At 37.8% G+C, this 14383-nt stretch overlaps 1 protein-coding gene across 2 annotated transcripts; it reads right to left on the bottom strand.

Moving 5' to 3' along the window:
• Positions 1 to 784: 784 nt before the first annotated feature.
• On the bottom strand, positions 785 to 12003 carry mfsd2al2 (major facilitator superfamily domain containing 2a-like 2). 2 transcript variants are annotated; one of them, XM_082517922.1, is made up of 12 exons: positions 11848 to 12003; positions 11630 to 11756; positions 10832 to 10910; positions 10590 to 10741; positions 8157 to 8247; positions 7594 to 7715; positions 7391 to 7474; positions 7185 to 7268; positions 7002 to 7114; positions 6620 to 6763; positions 6361 to 6528; positions 785 to 2920 (listed from the first exon to the last, which is right to left on the bottom strand). In XM_082517922.1, the coding sequence occupies exons 1-12, from the start codon at positions 11970 to 11972 to the stop codon at positions 2548 to 2550; spliced, it is 1662 nt and encodes a 553-aa protein (XP_082374048.1). In that variant the 5' UTR covers positions 11973 to 12003; the 3' UTR covers positions 785 to 2547. The 2 variants fall into 2 exon arrangements, with proteins under 2 accessions (XP_082374048.1, XP_082374049.1); XM_082517923.1 differs by having other exon boundaries at positions 2738 to 2915.
• Between the last annotated feature and the right edge of the window lie 2380 nt (positions 12004 to 14383).

Consider the following 14383-nt stretch of genomic DNA (forward strand, 5'->3'; position numbering starts at 1 on the left):
GTTCTCCAGGCTCTCCAGGCTCTCCAGGCTGCCATGTCACTCATTTTCAATCCAGTCCTGAGCATTTTTTGTTTGTTTGTTTTGTTTTGTTTTGTTAAGCCTATTAACACTGACCTATGAATCATATAAGCATAAAAATACACCTAAGTCAAGGGATGAAACAGTCTTTTGTCTACACATAACAGGCAACATTAAATTGTATATTTAGGGACTTTGTTACTAGCAATCTGTTGCAAAAACACATAATTACTAGTTATTTCCTCAGTTAAATGTATGAAAAATGCCAACGATAACACAGTTTGACAGGTATAAAATAATTTTTTTGCACCACTAAAGTGATTCCCAAAGCGTTATTAGCCAAAATCTTGGCATATCTGGACAACATGTACAGTGTCCTCAAAGTGGAGGATAAATAAAGAAGTGTCAGGTCTAAGAAACTATCCACAACAGATGAACAGTATCTGAAAGTCATGTTTCTAGAGAAAAACCTCCTCGCAACTGCTTTGATCACTAGCAGATTGCTGTGGTCAGCCACAGTTTGCATAGAACACTCTGGCTTGACTGCAAACACTCGTCAAATTTAATAAATGATGGCACAAATAAGTGATTATGGACATAATGTATTTATATGAAATTCAGGAACAGGAAATCTGCTGACCTTGGTCCAACTTAAAGAACAGACACTGACAACATGAGTATACTATCACAACTTTACAGATTTATATTATGACCTGTAGAAATTTTTTTATTTAGTTTTAAATTGTGAACTGTTGTCTATTACTGCACTGTTTTTTTTATTGCGCTTCATAAAGTGTTGAAAACTGTGTATAAGACATAAAAAAGCTCTAACTCTCACCTTCTCTCTGCTCATCACAGCAGTGTCCTGCAGGATATTTCACATACATTACAGCTTAACACTATATATACTTTGAATTCAATTAACCAAGTGTCATGCTTCTTATATACATCACATCACAGTTGCTGAAAGAACTTCCTCTAAGGTTATACCTGTGCATCCTTGCACGTCCGCTGACCCTTTTCTATTCTCGTACTCTCTACTGAATATTTATTTTTGGAGATGAGAAATCTTTCACGATGCTTCACTGAGAATGACTTTTAGGTCACAGGCAGGAGGACAGAGGGGAGATGAAATGAGGTGGCACAAAGTAGAAAATTAAAGAAACCTATATATGACCTTTGCCTGTACTTTTCCTTTACGTAAGTTATGTGTAATCATTTTTAGCTCTATATAATATTTTAATATTTTTTGTGTTTACACTCACTCTTTCAAATAGATGCAAGTAAAACACAGCAGAAAATAAATAAAATCAAAGACTAGCGGTCCTTTTGCTCTATTTTCACCTATAAAGCAGGAGTAGGGCAGGCGGAGGTTTACCCTGGTGCAGGTGTGCCGCGGCGGTCAGTGGAAGAATCTGCGAGTTTCTCTGTGAGTTTCCCATTACGTCTTTGCGCACTCAGTGCTTGCTTGGAAGTTTAGGGGGTTTTTTTCGCTGTAAAAAGAAGTTTTCTTCCCACGCACACCGGACGCTAATGTTTTTGACACTTTTTATGGAATCAAACTTAAAGTAAGGTCAGTACTTCCATGCTTTAAACGCTGCACGCTCATACTCTCTCCCGCACTCGATATAATATCCACTGTTGATCTGCAGACAGCTGTTGTCACAAACAGCACTTGCTTATGTCACTGTCATGAGACATTCTCGCAAAAAAAAAATCACGGTTTTAGTAACGCAGTAACGCAGCGTTCCTACAGGAAAGTAACGGTAATCTAATTACCGTTTTTGCAATAGTAATCCCTTACTTTACTCGTTACTTGAAAAAAGTAATCGGATTACAGTAACGTGTTACTGCCCATCTCTGGTTAGGAGTGATGGCACCATAACACTAATGCCATAACCTGATTTGTGTGACACATTTCTGCTAAAGAACATCTGCTGCCTAACTGAGACTAACTATTGTCTCACAATAGTTGAAATGTGCAATTCCCTGGTATTCCTATTCCTATTTATCGCTATTATATACTCTGTGTTTATATGTGTCTCTGTATTTATATATGTGTATATGTGTATATATGGTATATTTCTATTTCTGCTTACATTCTTTTGCAGCTTCTGTTGGTGCTGTGCTACTGGAAACAGAATTTCCAGGAGGAACCGAACCGAGGGATTAATAAAGCTTTATCTAATCTAATCTAACCTAATGCTATTTGTCTATGCTAAATATAATGCTAAAACAGGTCAGATTGATACCCTAACATAAAGACATGACCTGTTAAAACAATTTTTCCACTCAGTGTGTGCAAAGAGTTTGCAGGGACTAAGCTTGTGTTCTGCAAAGATTTCTTGGCTGGGTCTTCTGTAACTCTCTATTAGTTTCTTAGCTATGCATTTTCTAGATTATGCCGATCCAATGATATGCTAAGATAAGTGAACCAACTCCCTGCTGAAGCATCAAATTACAAAGTACAGACATGAAGGCTGTATCATGTTTAAAACAGGCTAAAACAGTTGCTGTGGGATGTACTCCTCAAACCCATGACACCTTGGCTCTCACATGCGACCTGTTAGAGGCAGACTCGCAATGATTCTCAGGAACATTTATGCCCAGTTTGGCCCATCCTGAGCACTGGTGAGGGCTTTGTTCATGACATCGAGGACTTACAATTAACCGATCTGCTTTATGCCTGCTGCCATTTCCAAAAGATCTGTTGGAAACATTTGAACAAACAGACTTGACTGAATTTTTTTTCTCCTGACTGTAACAGTGTGGTAAGTTCTCAAATTTTAATGTGTTTGAGTCATAATGTGATGTTGATGTGACTCCAGCGTGGGCCTGCTGCAGGATTGTTGGCAGCTCTGTGTTTTCTCTTCGCTCTGAAGATGATGATGTAACTTCTGAGCTGGATAAAGAATAAAAAATACAAAATAAATAATAAATGTATTATCATTAATATCCATCTTTCATTTTAAAAGTGGTATGTTTAAGTCCTGCAAGGACTATTGTAAGGCTATCTGTTAAAGCATGTAGCAAATGATTCTATTCTGCTGCAGAGAATGATCTCCTTTGATTTACTTTTGCTCACTATGTTGAAGGTTTATGGAAAACTTTTTTGGAACAATGACATCTGGGCATACTCATGGAAAAAGAGCTGGAAGTAAATATGGAATAATGACTCCAGCAAGATGCCCATACACTTTAGAGGTGCTGTTGGGCACGCTTGGGTCAGATTACTTTGTGTTCCGTGGCTACTTTGTAACCAGTTAATGAACACAAGTTGCCTGACATTTTAATGAGCGATGTAATCCCTGGCGTTACAAAAACCATTTAAACAAATCTGATAAATAAAGATAATAATACCACACCTTATACTGCAGATGGGTGAACAAAATGTGTTCTTACAATGTAATCACATAATCTCCAACAATTTAACTAAAATCTCATTTCACATCTTTCTAAATGTAATCCCGTTCAACTGTTTGTTAACACAACTCAACTCACATGGCAGATTTCTGTTGTTATTCATTCTAGTATGTTGTTGGCCACCTTTTTTTCACTATTTTGTAGTTCAAGTTTTAAGCTTTAATCCACAAACAAAACCAGACCTTCACTCTTATTCTTTTATGTTCAAAATCCATATTGATCCAATGCTATTTACATTCAAAGAGTTTATAAATTTGCTTACACATTCTTTGATATTGTAGATGCTGACATATTGAGCAGCTGAAGTGAATAACTGAGAATTTACAATCTGTCTTGATAGTTTACTGAACTCTTCATCCATATAATAATAGCAAGCATGATGACGCTGTTAGAAAGATCATTTGGGGGTCAGTTGTATGTTTATAAATTTTACATTTATTGTGCAAAAATCTTTAGCTTTACTATTACTAAAGACTACTTAAAGAAATAATGAGAAAAGGTTCAGGCCATCTTGACAAAGGTGGTCATACCAAGCATAGTCTTTTGAGCTTGTTAGAGTTGTACAAATACCATATTGTACTTGCACACATTTCAATAATTCACTCTAGCTATTTCCAGTTCTCTAAGCAACATATAGAGAGTTCAACAATCCCTTGAATTAAATATTGAATTTGCCTGTCCTTCTGGCCAATCCATATGGGCAGAGTCTCAATGCTTTATATTAAAATGAACTCTCTTTAGTGATTTCACTCAACAAAGTCAGTTTATTGCGTTATACTTTTTAAAATTACAATTATCCTTTGAGATTTTATCTTTTTGTGTTTTTCATAAATCCCAAACTTTTTGTTTGTTTGAAGCTTAGCATATCAGTTTCCCTGTTTCTGGTCTTTGTGCTATTCTGAGCACAGCGACTCCCTCTGTACCATCTCGTGCTCAGAGAGTAACCTGTTAAAAATCTTCTCAAGAAACTCTTTGGAAAATAACTTAACTTATAACTTATTAACACCAAGACTTGACTTGATCTTAAATCTGTGAGTGTGAACTTGCTGTGAACATGCTATAACAGACAACTATGAACTCAGTATTTAAGGTTTTACCTCAACCTTAATGGCTAAAAGTCTATTTTTCTCTCTTTTCTTTTTGATATCTCTTTTGCAGCTAAATTATTTCACGTTTCTAACTTTTTGCTGGGATTTCATTTTTTACTTTTAATTTTTTTTAATGTATTTGTTCATTATATTGTACATGAAGTGGCTGAAAATTATTTACATCTAAATATGTATATATGTAATGAGGTTGATCATGTGTCTGGCTAAACATTTATGATTTTATCAGCTATGTTGGGTATCTAAGTTGATTGTTCTACTTGTCAAATATACGTCAAAAATAATATTGCCTGATGAAGAAAAAAGGGATCTTTCCAAGTTAAACTGTGTGGGAGTCTGTTTGCAATGCTGGATCTGTTTGTCCTTCTCCTACGCATCTGTCTTACAAAATAGATGTGCGAAGAGTCTTTTTTTCCTGAGATTTCTGCCATGAAATCAGTTAAGATGTTGTGATACAATGAGCTGAAACTAAAGCTTCAAAGGTTCATCAAAATGAGCAACTGTGAACTGTATATAAAAGCCAATGAAGAAGTGCCTTAAGCATATGCAGTTGTATGGTGTGGTGTTGCTTGTTTCTTAAACAGTCACTCTTCACATCTGGTTTAAAAAAACACCAAAAAAAAAAACCCCACAAAACTAAACAGTGGTGGACTTCACAAACCAGCAGTTGATATCTCAGTGGTTTGGTCCATCTTGTATAACAAATTCCAGTATTGCAAACAACTTGAAACATCTCCAGTCATTTACTTGTGTGTGAATGTGTGAGTGAATGGGTGGATGACTGGATATGTAAAGCGCTTTGGGGTCCTTAGGGACTAGTAAAGCGCTATATAAATACAGGCCATTTACCATTTACCATTTATTTACTTGGGATGTTATTTAGAAGCATTCAAATTAATTTAATTAAATAATCTTTAATTTTAATGGTCATCACAACATAAACAATGTCATGGTCTTGGGTTTTGAACCCAGAGGTTTCAGTTTGTGAACTTTGAATGTTTGCATATTATTTTAATGTTCTATTTGGTTCTTAGTTTGTTCTTGTCCAAATTCTTGAGCCTTAGTTCCTTGTTTCAGCCGAGTTTTGCTATCAATATCCCTTTTAGGGTTTATTCTGTTTAGTCTTTGGTTATTTGTGTAGTTGCCCATTTGTGTCTCATTGTGTCAAGTTTGTCTCTGTTTAGTTACTTTGTGCTATGATTTCATAGTCATTTGACTTCGGTGTCGTGTTTTAGTTTAATTCTCTCATGTCTTGTTATTTTGATTTAGTTCAGCTGTGTCTTCCAGCTGTTTCCTCTCCTCCTCACCCCCTGTCTGTCTTCTTTGTCCCTTGTTACATTGACCTTCAGTGCTGTGTGTTATCCTGCTCTGTGTTCCTCGTGGTTTCTGTATATCTTGATCGTATTCCCTGGTTGGTGCTTTGTTATTTAGAATAGCCGACATTAAAGGCTCACTTTAGGATTGACCCCTGTGTACCCCGTGCATCTGGGTCTGCAATCTGCCTCCTACACAGCTAATCCTGACAAATGTCAAATCACTAGTCAAACGTGATTTTGCCCAACAATTACATTTTAGAAAGATTTTTGTCCTCTGAAAGTTATATTTCTACCGCCATCTTTGCTGTTGTAGGGTTCTCCCATGATTTCAGTTTTACTCCTCTCTGTGTGTCTTGTGCATAGTGCTTCTGTTTATAGGCAATCTATGTGAGCAACTCTTTTAATGCTGTTGTTTTCACTTCTTAATTTGATGCTTTTTCTAATGATATAAATCTCCATTGTAGCTGTTTCAAAGATGACATGTCTGAGCCTCTTACTGGATTTGTTCCCGGAGCTGCAAGCTTTGCCTCTCGTTAATTGGGTAGAAGTGAAAAAACACCATCCCTATCAGCAAAAGTGTGATGGGAACTGGCGAGAACAGTACGATCAGAGCAGTCGCCACTCTGTCACCATGGTTACAAGCACCTGCTTCATAGCCCACAAACCTGCAGACGAGGAGAGCACATAATGTGACAGACCAAGTGATGTACCCACGTAACAAAACACAAGAAGTGAGTGGACTGGAGTCTGACTCACTGTAATGTCATGGTTGAGAGTCCAGCAGACAGCCCTCCTGTCAGTTTACTGCAGAAGGCATAGCAGGAAAAAAACAGAGGCTCTAGGTCCTTACAGGACGGGTGTCTCACAGCAAAGTCATCCACCACGTCTGGGAGCATTGACCTGCAGCACACACACAACAAGTTGACATATCACATGTCAAAACCACATGTCAGTTTTAATGGAGAGTTCTGGCTGGTCAGCAAAGCACATCGTTTCTGGAATAGTCATCACTGGCCAGGGTTGAGTACAGACTATGAATGATTCATGTGCACCGCATTCATCTCTGACACTGATTAGATCTGACAGGGGGCCTTGGAAAGGACCTCAAACTTTGTGTTCAGGCTGGGAGCTGACTCACCAGGGTAGCAGGAATATGGTTGCCACACTGAATCCCATCAGAACGCACATACTCATGAAGACCAGCAGGTTACTGGGAACACAGGCAACTATAATCACTGCTGGGATGAAGAGCTGGGAGAGACAAAAACGAGGATTCAAGGTGTGGAACATTTCTCTTATCATCAAGTTTCAGAGGTCTTACCGACAATCCGATGAAAACGGTGGACTTTTTCCCAATTCTCAGAAGAATTATTTGCCACACAGGAACTGCTACAGAGGCAGAAACCTGTGGAAATGTTGACTGAATTTCTATTTTGAACTCAAATCATATCTAAACTGGCCAGAAAGCTACTGAACCATGCAGCAGAGCAGGGTGTGAAAGAGTCTGTTAAGTTAGCTGCACCTTACCAGTAAAACCAGCAGGAGGTGCTGGAACTGGGCTCCCAGCCCAGCAGCATGACTGCAAAACAGCGCAAAGTTACCCAAGGACATCTGAGATCAAAACAGATGGTAAGAAAAAAAAGGACAAATTGTTTCACATGTGACTTTGAAGTGAATAAAAACAGAATTAAGAAGGAGAAACCATATGCAGAAATGATTACAAGTTGAACCTGAAAGGCAAATGTACTAAACACAAAGCCCAGCACCAGCCTTTGGTAAGGAACGTGGCACGTGAGCATCTTCAGCGAGCTCAAATAGGAAGGTCGTACTTTATCTTCAGAGCAGCGAGAGGCTGGGAATATAACATATGAGAGAAAAGAGTGAAATATCAGACTCGTGATTTTACTCTGTTTGTGGAGTAAAATCTTTGGCTAATTTTACATTTTGATTAAGTCCTCAGCTACACCTGTCCATGCCATGCATATATCAAACTAAATCACTTTGACTCAGCATAATTATGTTTTCATTTAACAAAAAAATGTTCACTTCAGAGGTTCAAAGGTTTGTCTATACGTATAGTTTAAGCTTTGACAAGTTTATTATTCTGTTCACAAACGGTGCCGAAGCAAAAGAAAATGAAAACATTTTTTTTATCCTACTCGACAAATAAAGGTTTGAAATATTTGTTACCAGATCCTCATGATAACATGATCGCCTCTGCAAAGCTGTTCAACAAGAACAAAAAAACTTTTATTTATTGTGTTTGAACGCTGACTGTCTCTGAATGACTCACCCTGCTTCTCCTTCACCCCGAGGAACAAAATCAGGCTGCAGAGGAAAAACAAGGCACCCATGATCATAGCTGAGGTCAGGAAAGCCTTTTGCTGGGGGGCAAAATGCACACATGAAATCATAACTTTTAAACAAAGCATGTTATTCTGTCTACAAAGTCTAGAGGCTTAAAAACAGAAGTTTTTCCACTGTAAATAATTGTTTTATAGCATTATAAATAAACACAAAAAGCGCAATGGTGTTTCTACAGGGAGCACGTGAAATACACAAATCAGCTTGCGGCTGTAGATGTCGATCTCATTCACATAAAATCCAAAAAAAAAAAAGCAAACTACGTAAAGATATAGACTCACTGGCTTTTGTTAGGGACACCTGCTCAACGTCTTATTAATGCAAATAATCAGCTGGCATTTACATGGCAGAAGCTCAGTATATTAAGGAATGTAGACACGATCAAGACGCCCTGCTGAAGTTAAAACTGAGCATCAGAATTGAGAAGAACAATGAATTTAAGTGACTCAAATATGTTATGGTTATTAGTGCCAGACAGGCTTGTCTGAGTATTTCAGAAACTGATTTGGATTTTTCCACACAATCATCTATAGGTTTTTCTGAAGAATTATCCAAAAAGAGAAAATATTCAGTTAGCAGCAGTTCTCCAGGTGAAATGGCCTTGTTGATGTCAGAGGACAGGGAAAATGGCCAGACTGTTTTCACCTAACAGGAAGGCAATGGTAATTTAAGAAACCACTTGTTTCAACCAATGCGTAATAGCATCTCTGAACACACAGCATGTCGAATCATGAAACAGAAGACTTACATTTAAATTTAATTTAATCAATTTTCCAAAAACTTACTCTAACCATTAATCAAGATGTCACTCTACATGTAATGGATTCAGTTATGAGGATTTGCAATGAAAGTGAGCACCCACAATGTGCCCATATATCTCCATAATATCAAATCAAATCACCAAATCACTTTTTATTGTCACATCACATGTGCAGGCACACTGGCACAGCACATGCGAGTGAAATTCTTTTGTGCGAGCCCCACAAGCAACAGAGATGTGCAAACACAACAACACAAACGAGCAAAATACAAGAATGGCCAACCTGAAACTAATAAATATATGTACAATATATAATAGTGTATGCATTTCTGGATGTGTATACATAATATGAGTAATGTGAGTTCACCTCAGACACACAGAAACCCCACAACAATGGTGTATACATCAAGCAAAGAGCAGTAAATTACAGGGTAACAAGATATCCCTGAAACTATGTGAGCACAAAAAGAAAAAAAGCTTCTGCTCTACTAATGAAATGTGAGTCCTATGAAAGGGTGAACAATTTTTATTTTACATTAAAGGGGACCTAATATGCTCATTTACAGCTATATATTTTATTCTATATATTTTATTTTATTCTTACTGAGCTAGACTGTATATACTGGATGGGTGTGGCCACCATGACACCATCAGCTGTTTTGCTAAGTCTCATTTTTGAAACCTCAAGCTGGGAGTTTCTTCTGTTGCTGATGCACATCTAACTGACACTGCGGGGTTTTTAGGTTAACGACTTATCAATGAAAAGTTCTGACATCCACACTGCTTCATGACTCTTTGGGACACTACCAAAAGCAATCATTTACAAAATTAGCATCACATTGTATTCGCTAAGCCTTAAAACCAGCAACTGAGATAGCTTTAAGGCTTTCCTAAGTAAATTCACCAGGAAAGAGTTTACTGATGTCACAGTTAAAGAATCCTTTGCCTTTTTTTTTTTTTTTTTTTTTTACAGTTTTATAAAATCAAACTTTTTATATCTGGCAAGCGGCACCTTATGACAGACTTGACATCAAATGGACAACTGTCAGCTTGCTGTCACAAGCTGACAGTTGTCCACCTTTTTTTGTAACCTGGTACGTTGTGCTGCTGCTGGATTGGAGACACGAGTGTACGATTATTTCAGTGTTTACTGGTATTTCAGTGATAATCAGTACAGAAGCTCAGAGAGTTGCAGGTAATAAAGAGGATGACGCAACAGTTTGAAAAGATGAGACATTGTGGAAAAAACTTTGCTTCCAGGTTAGCTTCTTCTCCTCCTATACCAACACCTATTGTTCAGGAATACCGTAGCACCGAGAATGCTGCGCCATAACGGCAATCGTGAGAGGAGGCTGTGTGATGATGACATAATCAGATTGGCTAGTTTGTAAAGATCGGTCAGCAAATGGGAGGGGCTTCCTCAGTGACATCACACAGAGCTAAAAGTAGAAAAAACTGGTGTAGATAAAACAGTTGGTGTCTAGATCAATCTGAAGCCTGAACGTGCTTTTATATATGCTTGGCCATGTTTAATATGAAAATCCAAATATAACAGGAAATAAAGAAGAGTGTATTTGCCCCCCCCCCCCGAGAGTAGCATACTGTCTGTTGAAAGGAAGCAGTCTGTGGTGAAGACGTGCTTTGAGGTGTTTCATGGTCCTGGCAGGCCTCCTGCTTCTCTGTATTGTACACAGCCACAACTTGTCCCTGAATTACTGATGCCAGCAGCATTGCCACCATCTCCACACTCATTCCTGGCCAAATAAGTAAAGAAACTCAAAACACTTTGCATTTAGTTTGGGGTCTGATGAGGTTTCTGAATGTAAATGAGTCAATATTCTTACTGTAGGCTGTGGCAGAGTCCCTGTCTCTCTGATCTCCTCCCAGAAACATATTCAGTGATAGGTAGGGGACGTTGTAGCACTGTTGACAGGAAGAAAAATGTGATGCCAAATGACACTTCACCATTGGTGTGAAACTCAGTAGCCATGGTGACATTGCTTGGAGCAAAAATAACAGTAGGATCAGAGTACTATGAATTTCAGTCACCAGAAAGATGACCAAAGAGCTAACAAGCGTTCTGAGCTAAAATTCAGAATTCTCTTTTATTTTTTTGCCTGCGTGTTATCCCACCTAATGTTTATCTTGCTTGAGCTGCTAAGCGCTAACAAGAGGACTCTAATTAGCTAGTCCAAATGTCTTTTCAAACTTTATGCCGTCCAACGTATCTGTGTGCGATTTAAAAAAGGGTATTGTATCTTGTCAGACTGTGCCATGTTGTCTGAGTCGGCCCAAATAAAAACAACAAAAAAAACAAAAAAAGTATGTCTCATTTGACTAAATTCCTGTTACCCCGACACCTTCCTCCTCCTCTTTCTTGCCTCTTTTGCCTGCATATCTGGTGGGAGGGACTAAGATGTGAGAAGAGGAATCCAGGATGTGCAATATCAAAAATGAGAAGGGGGAAAGGTGTGGTATCATGACCTCACTAATCATACAGTCTATGCTATAGGTGTTGTTTGGTAACGAGTATATCGTGTTCTTTTTATGTAGGATCTTGATTTTCAAACAACAAGCTGAACTTTTACCTATGAAATGTGACAAATGAAAGTGATTGTGCCTGCGAACATCCAACAACTTACAGTCATGAGGGACTCGAATAGGCAAGCCGCTGTGAGGAACCACAACACGCTGACAGACATCGAGCCTCGTGGCACAAACCACAGAAGCAGATAGGACAAGATGCCAAATGGAGTGGAAATAACCATCCTGTGAGATAAAGATTGATGGCTAAGCACAGTGCTGCACCAGGAATCTAAATTCAAAGTGAAATGCGTGTTAAATGTGTGGCTCAACCAACCATGGAGTGAGTTTGCCAATGGGCGTCCAGTTACTGCGGCTCACAAGATATCCAACCAGAGGGTCAGTCACAGCATCCCAGGCCCGACTCACAAATAAAATCATGGAAACATAGAAGGCCTCCATCTGTGATATTTTACCCACTTAAAATTAGAAGCAGTATAGAACATTATATTGTGGAAAGTACTGAACTTTTACCTTTACAACATCCAGAAGGAAAATTTGCAAGGAAATACCAATAGCTACTGAAGTAATCAGATGTGGGACCCCACCCACAGCATAACACAGCTTGCAGGCCAGAGGAATACCACCTGAGTCCTGTGAAAACCAGAGAGAGGATGGAGGAAAATCCTGAATGTGGTTAGTTCAAATAGTTCATTTGGCTCATGTACAGTCTCTCCTCCACGGAGGGAGTGTCAAACAAAACTAAAATAAATTCAGAAATATCAGTTGTCTTATTTTCAGTTATTAATTAGATTATAATCCATGTAACGTAACAAAAGCACTATTTAACAAGGGTGCTAGTTTGTTACATTTTTGACTCATGCAAGGGTTCATTTTTTTTATGAAAACAAGAATATTTTGAAGCACCTTGTGTAATTTTTTTGTGTTTTCTTGTATCCGTGTTTGTTTTATTTTTCTTCAATTTCTTAAAAATGTTGTTGAAAAAAATAAAAATAGAGTAGGAAACACAAAGTTTAGTTTGACACCGGTGTTGAAAGTAATACAGTAGCTAGCTGCCACTGATTTCAAGTGAAAGCTTGTTTGAGAGGACAAAACTAACATATTTAATTGAGAACAAGCTTCTGCAGCAAACATTAAATCATAATATTCAAGGGAAAATTGTAATGCTATCACTATTACAGATAATTTAAAAAAAAAAGAAAGAAATGAAGGGTTTGAATGTGAATGTAAACTCTACGAATAAAGAGAAATGGTCCTTACCCCCTGCTGATCTTTCCTGCACGAGTTCCTGCTTGTGTTTTGCTTGAATAAAATCCTTTTAAATGTCTGGAAGTGCTCTGAAAAACTTTTAAGGCAATTCATTGTTAACACTTGAGTATCACTGGACATGTAATGCTTTCCCTGCACACACAGGTGAATGCCACCCGTTTGAAACCAGATTCTGGTTCAACAACTCTTTTGTGTTTTGAAGAGGGGTATTCTTATTCAGTACAGCTGCTCAGACTTAACAATAAATGAGGTGGCTCAACAGTAAAGCATAAGAACTACCAGTGCTGCAGATCTGTTTGAAACAGCAAACTTGTGGAACACGTTTTAAAAATATTAAAATTAAAATGACAGAACTGTATTTCCACAGCTGCAGTGAGAGTTTCTCTGACTCTGGAAAAAGGCCACCGCTTTCACCACATTGTCAGTAACTGCAGTATACTTCTGTACTGATGTGCTGTATTGGAGTGAGGTAGTGTGGGTGGCTGTGACCTCTTGTGGAGCTTCAGTGAAATGCAGGTAAGATTGTAAATATGGGTATCAACGTAAAACCCATATTTACAATCTTAGTCAGGTCAGGTGGTTTATATCACTGGAAAAGAAATTTACCACAATAAGGCAAAATTTCAAACTAATTCTCATCATTTTTTATTTATTTTTTCATTAGTTTGAGTTAGTAAGCCAACATTTTGAGATATTAATCAGAAATTTTGAGATTATAACCCCCAAATTTGACTTGTCAAAATCTGTTTTACAATAGTGGAAACAAATGTCTATATTGGTCTGCACCAAATGTGGTTATTGTTATTGATTCCTCCACAGAGATGAGTCCTAACATTTGTCTCGGTTCAGTGGAAAATCAGCAAATATAATTTTTTCTTCTTCCAGTACTAGTCAGAGTTCTTCAGATCTTTCTTGTGAAAATTTGTTTTGGCAACTGAAAGAAACATTTTTTTTTTACCATCCATAAGTCAAAGTTTGGGGTTTTGATGTCACAATTTTGATTCACTAAACTTGGGAGAAAATAAGTAGAAATTGAGAAAACACCCTTAAATTATGAATTATGATGTCAAAATTTTAAATAACCTGAATTTTTTTTTGATTTATTCATGGCAGAAAAAAAGAGGTTTCAGTGGTGGAAACAAGCTTCAAGCCAAAACTTGCCGCAGAACAGACACAAATGTGAAATAATCTCAGGACAGAAATCAATACCACTCATGTATTGGTGCAGAGTAATGACATTTTTGTAGAAGATAGTTTTTAATGCCTTTTGTTTATTCACACAACTGCGAATTCTACATATCAAAATACCTTTGGGTAGGAATTGCTTTGAAATCAGAGATGGAAGATTCAAACCTTTTAAACTGAAGGGCTTTTGCATCAGAGGAGTTTTCAGAGGTGGTGGACAACCATGCCAAAGGTCTGCTAAATGGTTGTCTGCCAAGGGAGGGCAATACTAGTGTTAGAAGCCAACTGTGCACCAATTGTTTGAAATCTCACTTTTTTCCATTAAATTATTGTTCATACATCACCTGCAGATGTGTATCTGCATTGCATTCTCTACATAACAGGGAGAACTAAACAAC

The sequence above is a fragment of the Aulonocara stuartgranti genome (genome assembly GCF_965226115.1).
Source record: "Aulonocara stuartgranti genome assembly, chromosome: 20".
NCBI classification, from domain to species: Eukaryota; Metazoa; Chordata; class Actinopteri; order Cichliformes; family Cichlidae; genus Aulonocara; species Aulonocara stuartgranti.